At 37.2% G+C, this 10,663-nt stretch overlaps 1 protein-coding gene across 1 annotated transcript; it reads left to right on the forward strand.

Annotated features, from left to right (window-relative positions):
* The first annotated feature begins 4,547 nt into the window (after positions 1-4,547).
* Positions 4,548-9,665, forward strand: LOC128998167 (peptidyl-prolyl cis-trans isomerase 7-like). The gene is made up of 4 exons (XM_054424180.1): positions 4,548-4,575; positions 5,654-5,806; positions 7,753-8,117; positions 9,564-9,665. The coding sequence occupies exons 1-4, from the start codon at positions 4,548-4,550 to the stop codon at positions 9,663-9,665; spliced, it is 648 nt and encodes a 215-aa protein (XP_054280155.1).
* The last annotated feature ends 998 nt before the right edge of the window (positions 9,666-10,663 follow it).

The raw sequence follows: 10,663 nt of genomic DNA on the forward strand, positions 1-10,663 counted from the left end.
GACCCATCATTTCGAACTACTTTTTTAAGCTGAACTTAATTCCATAATCCGTTTTTCATTTTCATTTTTTGATTTTGAAATATTGACATTTTTAACAAAAAAAATTTCAATATTTCATAAATAAACTTGATAACAAAAAATGGATTGCGGCATTGAGTTTAGCTTAAAAAAGTAGTTCAAAATGATGGGTCACAACACCCCGTTCATATTTAAAATAATTTATCACATTTAAAAATGGCGGATCCAAGATGGCGGCCGAAAAAAATACATCAGTCATAATCAAGTGAAAATAGGTGGACAATTACTAGTAGTGTATACTTATCATTATCTAGCACTATTTTGGGATTATGGTCTTAGTTTGTAAATGCACAATGTTAAAATGGGCTAAAAATAATGTTTTAAAAAGCCCTCGTAACTTTAGAATGAACCAAGATTTTTGAAAATGGTTTGCGGCATTGTAATCAGGGTAAAAATGTAGTTCGAAATAATGGGTCACAACCCCACCTTTACATTTGAAAAAAAAATTTTGCATCCAATATGGCGGATCCAAGATGGCGGCCGGAAATGAAGACCTTGTCAAAATGAAGTACTTACTACCCAACAATGTTTGGAAGTGGTCTGGGATTGATATTTGAAAAAATGTAGAAAAAAGTTGGGGAGGGGGACAATTAAAACTCACCCTGTATGTGTAAAATATATACTTTCTTATATTGTAATTTGCATTTGTATTTATGATATCCCCAAAGAAACCCTCTAACTTAAATTTTAATATTTATTGGATTCAATAAAATATGTTCCATTTGCTGCACGGTGTTACATATGTGTAACTCCCTTTTATAACTAACTGATAACAACAAAAAATTGTTAATGCAATTTTATATAACCTTATAAACTTAGTATGGTTCTAAACACAAATTATGAAGTATTTACATACATTTCAACAAAAAAAATTCCGTGCAGGTTGGGGTCACCTGACACCTGTATTTTCCGTGCTGGAAAGAGCTAACTTCGTAACTGGTCACACTACTTGAAAAAAGTGACAGTATATGAAATCAGGTGACACGGCTTAGCCCATCCTGAAAGGTACGACCGGAAAACCCGTGACCCATGAGTAATTGGGTGAGGTAGAAGTCCACCTCTCCGCACCACCGAATAACCCAAGGTTTGACTTGCTGTATCAGTCGCCTGGTCCAGCGTCCCCATGTCTCCTGTTCCCAGCTCTCACGTCACAGCTGGTAGGTTCGGATGCGTTGCTCTGTTCGTGCCTGGTCCTCCCCGCGGCGCTGATAAATTGCCTTCCTCTCCGCCACCAAAAGTTTGACGGGGATGACTCCAGCAACCACCAGGACGGCGGGTTTGGACACTGTTCGGTAGGCGGATGCAAAATTAGTGCTGCCTGACGCTGCACTCGGGCGAGCCGCATCCAATATACCTCCTTATTGAGAGCGTCTGCCCACACCTCAGCACCGTACAAGAGTACGGACTGGACAGAAGACATTAACAGCCTACGGCTGGACCGAGGCCACCGTCATTGGCCATTAACCGGCTAAGAGAGGAAACCACCCTAGCGGCCTTTTCCGCCGTACGGAAAATCTGATTGCGCCAGCTAAGCTTACTGTCCTTAGCTGGCGCGATCTGATTTTCCGTAATAATATTTTATGTATATTACAAACTTTTCAATCTAATTAACTAAATTATGCAAGATTTATTCTAAAAATTGCAGTTTATATCAATAAAAAAAATATTAAAATTAATGGTTAAATTGTGGCGCGCCGTTAACCGCAAAGGTGAGGTGGCAACACTATGCCTTTACTGTCAGTCTTCGTATTCCTCTTCTTCATTACATTTAGAGTTTCCGGTTCCATACGCGAGATTCTATCCCAAAATCGGGATCTTTTGACCATGTTTGGGATTAAAAGGGGATGCGGGTCGCGGGATACGATACAACGGGATTTTAAGACCAGACGCACATTTCTTCTTAATACCACTTTGTCATTTTTAGTACTTTTCACCTAAAACAAACCCCAATTGATTAAGCTATTCTAGCATAGTATAATCACAAGATTTAAGGGCAATTTAAACATGAATATGATATACCATATCGTCCATATCATACACATAAAGACACACAGAATAGAACGGGGAAATATATGCGGAATAAAAAGGGATTTTCCATTATTTAAAGCGGGATGAAATGGTATTTTATTGACATGGTATGTGGGACTTTGGTTTTGGTATTGTGGACTGGACATGTGGACACATGGGTTCAGTTTATGCAAAGCTCACGGGACGTTTCGTGATTTGTAAACCTTAGGCCTTTAATTCGGGTTTTTTGACATCAGCAAGTTTGGTTAGGTTATGGCAGTTTAATTTTACAATTCAAAAATTAGAAAATTAATTTTTAAAATTAAGTATGACGTCATGGATCTACGGACCATCAATATGACGTAATGGATAGCTCCTTTGAGCCTGTTTGAAACGTGACCCGTGGACACATTGATCACATTACATTCCAATTTCCATTCAATCCATTCCCTCCAATTTGCCCTCTTACTCTCTTCTTGCATTTTGCTAGACAGTACTTCCGTTCCGACTTCGCCCTCGCCTCGCCGTCTTCCGATCACTACATCTAAATCGACAGTGCTCTTTTACTTAACCTCTTTTATATTTATTTTAGTTTAACTTTTAGTAATGCACATTGCACTAACAAGACTGTGAAACACGAAAATAGATCAAGGTAAGATAACTTTGATCTACTTTTTACTAAAGTGTGTGCTTACTTACGTCTTAGGTTTACACATCTGAAAAGTTAGTTTTGAGTGCTAGGCCCAATACCAAATTCTGAAATTGGCTTCTTAATCATTGCAAGGGGGATTGTGCACTTTTTAAGTTTTCTCGACCCCAACTTGTCAAAGGGCTATCATTACAAATCGCCCGCCACAGAAGTTAAAGTCACTTTTAGCCTATTCATCCAATCAGAAATTGAGTAGCCATGTGCTTTTTTCCTTTCTTCCTTTTGGGCCTATTTTATTACTTTGTATGGTAACCTATCTACTAGACCTAAGACTAGATATGAATAGCCCTGTAAAAACAATACAGCTAAGTTAAAAACTTGATTTAACACGCTGTGGTGTGACCCACAGAAAATGTGTGGCACTAGGCTACCATGCCGACTTGCAATGCTCAGTGTGGGATAGTTTTCTTCCAGTTTTTTTTTAGTTTTTGCCGCCTCAGTCTACTTAAACTATAAGATAAGCCCCGTTCACACGGGACGAGTTTACAAGCTACAAGCCAGATTTTTTACATGCAGCTTAGTAAAATAGCTCAGTGTGAATGACGTACTCGCCCAAAAGCTGTTAGTAAAAAAGCTCTGGAAAAAGTTGACGCTGCCGCTACTTTGCACGCCAACTCGCCAGCTTTTGAGTGAGTAGGCGTGTAAAGTAGCCCAGTGTGAACACAGTTGCTTGTGCTTGTGCACATGTTATTCAAAGATATCGGAGGATTTAGTTCAAGTCAGCTACTGAGCGAGTGGTAAAAGCATCGTGTGAACGACTACAAGCGCACTCGTCGACTCGCCGGTGTCTTTCTACACGTCGGCGAATTGGCAAGTGGACAAGCTCCGTGTCAACAAATACAAGCGCACTCGCCAACTCGCCGGCTTCCTACACGCCGGCGAGTAGCGTGTAAACTTGCCTCGTGTGAACGAGGCTTTACATGCAGTCTTAAATAGGCATCTGCAGTAGACTCTATAATGTCTAATTGTGTTAGACTTTATGATCGTTATGCATAATTCCTCATCTGTTTCTACCCCTCTCCTCTTATTCTGGTGCAGGCGGAGAACTTTGGCTGAGTGATCTTAATATATTATAGTTTCCAGTTACAGCAGCGGTGTTGGCCTATTAAAGTTATGGTTTAGTTTTAATTTTTGGAAGTTTGTGTTGGCTTTATCCCTTTCAGTGCTATGTGACGATATATCATTGTGCGTCTTTTACCTGAAAAGTGTCATGGAACGATATATTCGTGCCATGGTTCGCGTTTCATCCGATAAGTGCTAAGCGACGACATATCGTGCCGAGGCGACTTTTGATCTTGTGAGCAAATCCCAATTGTGTGGGGGGTGGTAATAATGGGCAAATCGGTTGACTCTGTTGTTGTTTCAAAACAGCGATGGTTTCTTTCGATTCCTCATTTGAGGCCCGATATACCTCAGCACTTTATAGATGAAAATATTAGATTTTTACTGATTTTTTTCTCGCACACTATGACAGGTTGAGGTATATAATAATCAATAGGCCTAGGCCTACTCGCTTTTAACTCCTGCATATTTACTAATTTCCATTTGAATAAGTAAAATGCATGCATTTGACCTTTGCAGATAATGACACAAAAGAAAATTGCCTCTGAACAACTCCAGTCAGGAAGCTTTTAGACTCAGTCACTGCTGCTTTTACTGCTAGCAACGAGGCAGGGATAATAATTCCCGATGTTATGGACTTAAGACTTTTACAAAACATGCGTGACAGAATTTTACAGCAATTCGGATTGGAATGACGTGGTACCTACCGCAGAATACAGGTATTTATTTTACGCAACTTTCAGGTCAAGGGTCAGGGAATTGATTGTTATATAGTCTAACATAGGATTCAAGTTTTTGTATACCACTTGCTAGCAACATCGAAAGACCATGGTTTTTGTGAATTGCATGCAGTTAAACAGAATCTAAGTGATTAGGTTATTGCGGATATTTTTCAATCGCATATTGTAAAAAAAGTTTCCACTAAGTTTCAGGATCTGAAATCTAATCCCGTCCACAAGTTCCACATCCCGAAATAAAAAAACTTTAGTTTTTTCTTCTTGTGATAGAAAATGTTCGCAATTATGTCTTAGATTTTAACATTTACTGACTATCACCGAAAATGTACTTTAAACAAAGAATAGAGTGAAATAATTTGTGCAAATTTGGTACCTAACCTAAATTATTGTCAAAATATGAGTTAGGCCTAATCAAAGCATCAAGACAAATACTCTACAAGTAATTTAGCATATCATTGAAGGCGAAAGAAGTTTTCACAGTACTCTGGCTTAACTAACCCAAATAAAATTTTACTTGAGGAACTACTTGAATCGAGTATTTGTTAAAATTTTGAATAGTTTATACTTGCCTATTTTGCTATTCCAAGAAATACACTATACTTTGGTCTGACAAAATCTATTGTAGTTTTATACCGCTTTAGAGAGTATGAGTTTTCTACTTTTGACCATTCTTATGGTGCGCTTAATCGAGGAATTTATTTAGGCCTCAAGCTTTCATAATCTGCAGTAACTTACTGCTGTTTTTCCAAAGGCTGGAGAAAAAGTTGGTAAAGAATTAATTTAAAACATTTTCCAGAAAAAAATCATTAAGTCTGCAAGGATTTATCAAAGTGGCCGTGAATGCCGACAGCTTGTAAAATAGTTGTACAAACCCATCACTCAGCAATGTGTGGATCTTTTGACCCAAAGGCAGCTGGTTTTATGGCTGTAAATTCATCAAGGTCCTCAAAGGCACATCTAGTACCAATACAAGCTTTCAGGAAGTTGAAAACTGTTGTTTTTTCATAGTGTAGAAATAACTTTGTTTGTCCCATGGTTGATTTGAGTGTTTTTTTTTCAGAAACAACTCTACAATCAATTTTGAAATTGAAGGATCTCATCTCGTCTTTGGAGAAAGCTATTTTACATAGAGAAATTGTAGACTATCAGCTTAGTGTTGATTTCCAGAACATCTTATCCCGAATAACTGGAGCTAACTATGCAGTATATGGAGGTAAGTTGATGTTCAACTTATTTAATTGAATTATTCAGTGATAGAAATTATGAATGGAAGAAATTATTCTTTTATAAGATAAAATAATCCACTAGACTAAGGCTAAGGCCTTAATAAATCTAGGATTTCCAAAATTAAATCCAGTGTAAATATTACATTGTCTGTTAATTTTTGACCTGTAACAAGCCATTTTTACAAAAGGTTACTTTAATGCATGGAGCCGGATTTTGTTTATAAATGCTTACACTTAAAAAAAACAACTTAAGGTCTATATCATTTAGACGGTACTGCCGAGGCCATATGATTTTAATTAAGTTACACTGTAATGCACTGAAATTCTGTTACTGGTACTTAAAATTCAGGGAACTTAAAACAATTGGCTGTAAACCTTACCTATGGGGACTGGAAATTACCACAAGAAAAAAACGGGGTTTCATTCCAGGAAATATGACGTATGAATTTGTTTTCAGGAGTTCTATGGCTACCTTGATTCACACATAACACATAACATTTAAGGGAAGGGATATGGGTCAATCAAATGCCAGCACAATATTTTACCTTTATTTAAACCGCTATACACTAACTTAGACTCATAAAATGTAATAATGCCAAATTAGTGCTAAGTTTTCTCCTGAACCCAACCTGCCCATCACTAAAGTATTTACGTGCTTTCCTAGAAAGTTTATTAGTCTAGTCTTTACTAGTTCTCAACATTTTAGAAAATATATATAACAGAGCGATTGGTCTGTAATTGCTTGGATCTGTCTTAATAGGCCTACCCTTTTTAGTTTTTATCATTTGGGAATTCATCTTAAAATAAACTAAAATTTATTAAAATACTCCCGCCGCAGCAAACCTGCAGACTAAGCGAATTTCCATTTGCCTGATTTGATTTTCAATTAAATCTATTCAAATAACATTAGGTTTAACGAGTACCTAGCTGTACCTATAGTACCGAGCTGCCTATAGGGAGGATAATAAAGTGTATTTTTTAGTAAAATATCAATAGATTAGGCTAGTATAAATAAATAGATTTGCCAAATTTTGATCCAAATATATCCATAAACAAGCAAAACTATGTCCCATGGTCCGATCATGCTGGTTCACAAACTCGTTTGAATAAACGTAGGTTAAGGCCTACACGTTTGTACCAAACTTCATCAAAATTGGATCATTTTTGCTTGAGTTATCGTGCTAATGGACACACACAATATATACATTTGAACTGATAGTGTTTTTGGCTTCTAGGGACATCAAAAAGAAAAAGTAAATCGGTCCCGGATCCAAGTCTTACCGTGAGATATATGGGAAATTTGCTGATTCCCTAGGCCTATATGGGAAATTTGCTAAAAACAAGAACCTCTACAATATAAGTTAAATTTTCTTAATGATCAAAGCTGTAAAACTATCATATCCTGGTGCTTTCCTGTTTTTAAGCGGCATGATTAGGTCAACTAACTCATTGTAATTCAAATGGTTTATATTTTTCTCGATACAATCAAACCTCTTGATAGTTCAAATTTATTTGCTTGGCCACCAATTTTGAATGATCAAGAGCCTACTGAACGTCTTTTATCTATAGAGGAGCTCAAGTCTTGTGGCAGAGAACTTTTTGTCTCGAGGCAGCAAACTTTTTGCCTTGAGGGGCTGTTTGTAATTTTAATTAATGGGGATTGCACACGACTCCTGTTTTACCTCTTTTGACTAGTAGTGTTGAAATACATATGACATTAGTTAAAAGATGTAAAATGAAATAACCTAATAAGATTTCATAATGAAATCACAAAAACAAATTCTCACATTGAATGTTAAAGTGGAAATTACGGTTTGCATTTTCAGATATCATCTTGAGGAACCAAGTGGTATTTATATTTTATCACTATAGATTAATTAGGTACCGGTAGCTATAAATTTGGTTATAAATAACATCGCTATTTTATTTTCAGCAAGGCATACTTTAAACATCGGTGAAGGAAAAGAGATAAAGAATGTCCGCCCTCGCTGCTTCTTCGACATTGAAGTTGGAGAAAATCACATTGGCAGGATTATATTCGAGCTGTATTCGGATTTATGCCCAAAAATATGCGAAAACTTCATCGCACTGTGTAATGGGGACAAAGGTTTGGGTAGCACAACGGGAAAACCTCTACATTACAAGGGAACTGTCTTCCATAGAGTGGTCAAGGACTTCATGATTCAGGGTGGTGACTTTACGGCAATGAACGGCTCAGGGGGTGAGTCCATCTACGGTGGAATGTTTGAAGATGAAAACCTCACCCTCAAACATGACAAACCCTTGTTGCTTTCAATGGCAAACAGGGGAAAAACACGAATGGATCACAGTTTTTCATGTAAGTCATTTTACCATTAGTCTCATTATTGTAGCCTACTGCTTTTTTAATACATTTCACTGGTTTTTATTTAACTGGTAGGATAAACAGAATACAACAATAACCAAAGTTGATATATAAAAAAAAAATTAAGGCAGATACCTAATACTTGTAACTTGAAACAGCAGAAATACTCATAACTGCTCAAATGGTAGGCTACCCTACTTTAACTATTTCACTGATAAGTTTTGTCAGTGAAATATGGAAATATTTCTATATGGCCAATTGCCATATAGAACTTTTATTTTTATTTTACTGTTAACAATAATTTTGTTATTTAATCGACTGAATAGAAGATAGAGCAGAGCTAATTTAATTTAATCACAGGGTGTCCACATTCTGGAAAGTCAGGGATAGTCATGGAAAAAAATTCTGGTCATTGAAAGTCATAGAAATAGACAAAAAGTCATGGAAATCCCCAATGATGGATGGATTCTAGGGGACCTTTCAATGCTCTAGTCGGTCGTAACCCCAACTATTGTAGCATTTTCCGAATTTTTCACAAATGTACGACAATTTCAATTTATACAGTTGTCTTAGTTTATGGGTTTTGAGTTTGTATTAGTTCATTGTTGTACCTATTGTACTCCATTGTTATCTGTTATTACATATTTCAATATTTTCTGTGAAATAACTTGTCTAGGCAGTATTATTCGTGTGTATACGGTATATTATGATTTTTGAGTTAAGTTCGTGAGTCATGGAAATCAATGGTTAATGGTCATGGATAGTCATGGAAAGTCAGGGAAATTAAAGACAAAATTTCTGTGGACACCCTGAATCAGGAAGAACTAGCTGGTTACTGTTATTGTGCCTTATAGTTGCAAGTAAGTTTGTCTCTTGAAAGCAAGATCAGTATTTGAGTAACAAACTTGATTCATGACATCATTCTCTTACATCCTTCAAAATTTTTATAGGGTGATGACATTTTGGAGTGAAGACAAACTATAATAATGTAGTGTTGATAGTACAGCCCCTGGTCACAGGGTAGAGAACTACAGTCATCCCCTCCACCATGTCCAGCGCCAGCCTAAGCACTCAATCTTCAAATCTTGGCACAGCCTGTTTGCAATCTTTCTCCATAATATGGAGATGTTTCTTTGTTCAGATCAGCTTAAGATCACGTTTTCTTATCTTACCGTTATCTCGCACAAGCATATGGAATTCTAGGGCTTGTTTGTTTTATGTTGCGCAGGAAATTGTTTCTCATCTTGTAGGTAAACAGTGAGGGTTGGGTTTTGGTGGGAATTTAGTCTTTTGTTATCCTCGAAATCCCTGTTAAAAAATTTGTCAAAGATATAGGATCCAGATCGATTCTGCAGCCAGCTCTTTATGACATAATTAGAAAGATTGTGTGTTTTTGTCAGGTTTTCAGGCAATCAGTTCCTTGCATTGTCGAAGTAATGTTTCTTTTCGATGTTGAGTTGGTGGTCGGCAAGGCAGTTGTGAACCTCATGTTGTTGTCGTAGAGTAGGTCATCCATATCCACCTGGCCTGGTGTATTTTTGGGATATAGCTTCCTGAATTAAGCATTTTAAGGCCAAAACCTCAATTTTATTTTGTATTTTTAACTTTTTAGTGAATTTTCCGTATAGGGAATAAGCTATTACCGAAGGTCTCACGGTAAGACCTGGACCCTGGACCGATTTACTTTTTCGTTTTGACCCTCTGCTCCTCCTTCTCTCGGGGATAGGTTGAATTTAACTGTCACTAGCTAGGACATTAATTTCATTAAAACCTTACAATATATGTTGTAAAGATAAAATTTTCTAAAAAATTGTGTAGTCTCCATATTACTGTGTTATACCTACACGTAAAATGATTTACCTCCTAGCCTGCAAAGTCTGACCAAAGTCATCAAAATAGCTCACCTAATCTACAGTACCCTCCATTACAATATGGTAGCTTTTCTCCAATTCCACTCTCAAGTTTTGTGTTTCTCCTTTAACATGTTCGCTACTGCAATAGTACTATATTTTTCATTCATATGGACCAGTGACGGCCGGTTTCCATCCATAGACTGCCGTCGCATATATGCGACGGATGGTCACACAAAATTAGACTGACATCGCATATTTGCGTCGGTGTCCGAATGTTATTAAAAAGCTTATATCTTCGAAACGGTCTATTGAAGGCCCTGAATTCTCTGCAGTGGTCTACAGAGATGTCTGTTGCATATGTGCGCCACTTGGTTTTTGGATATGATGATTAGGAAGGAACGTCATATGATAGTTGGCAAAACTGTTTTTACTTTGCTCTTTGCTGCCTCACTGGCCTGTGGTCTGAGTGTACTGTGAACCAAGGGACATCTGGTCTAGATGTGTAATATTAAAATGTATACCTCAGTCCGTGGCAATGACCGTAGCGTCACATATATCTGGCGGTCGGTAGCAAATGTGCTAAATCCTTGCTCAGTGTTCTTTCCTACATATTTTGTTACCATCCCATTTTCCTGCATCCAGGAGGG

Source organism: Macrosteles quadrilineatus, unplaced genomic scaffold, assembly GCF_028750875.1.
Source record: "Macrosteles quadrilineatus isolate MER2022 unplaced genomic scaffold, UCM_ALF_1.0 Scaffold_7__1_contigs__length_78375512, whole genome shotgun sequence".
Taxonomy (NCBI): domain Eukaryota; kingdom Metazoa; phylum Arthropoda; class Insecta; order Hemiptera; family Cicadellidae; genus Macrosteles; species Macrosteles quadrilineatus.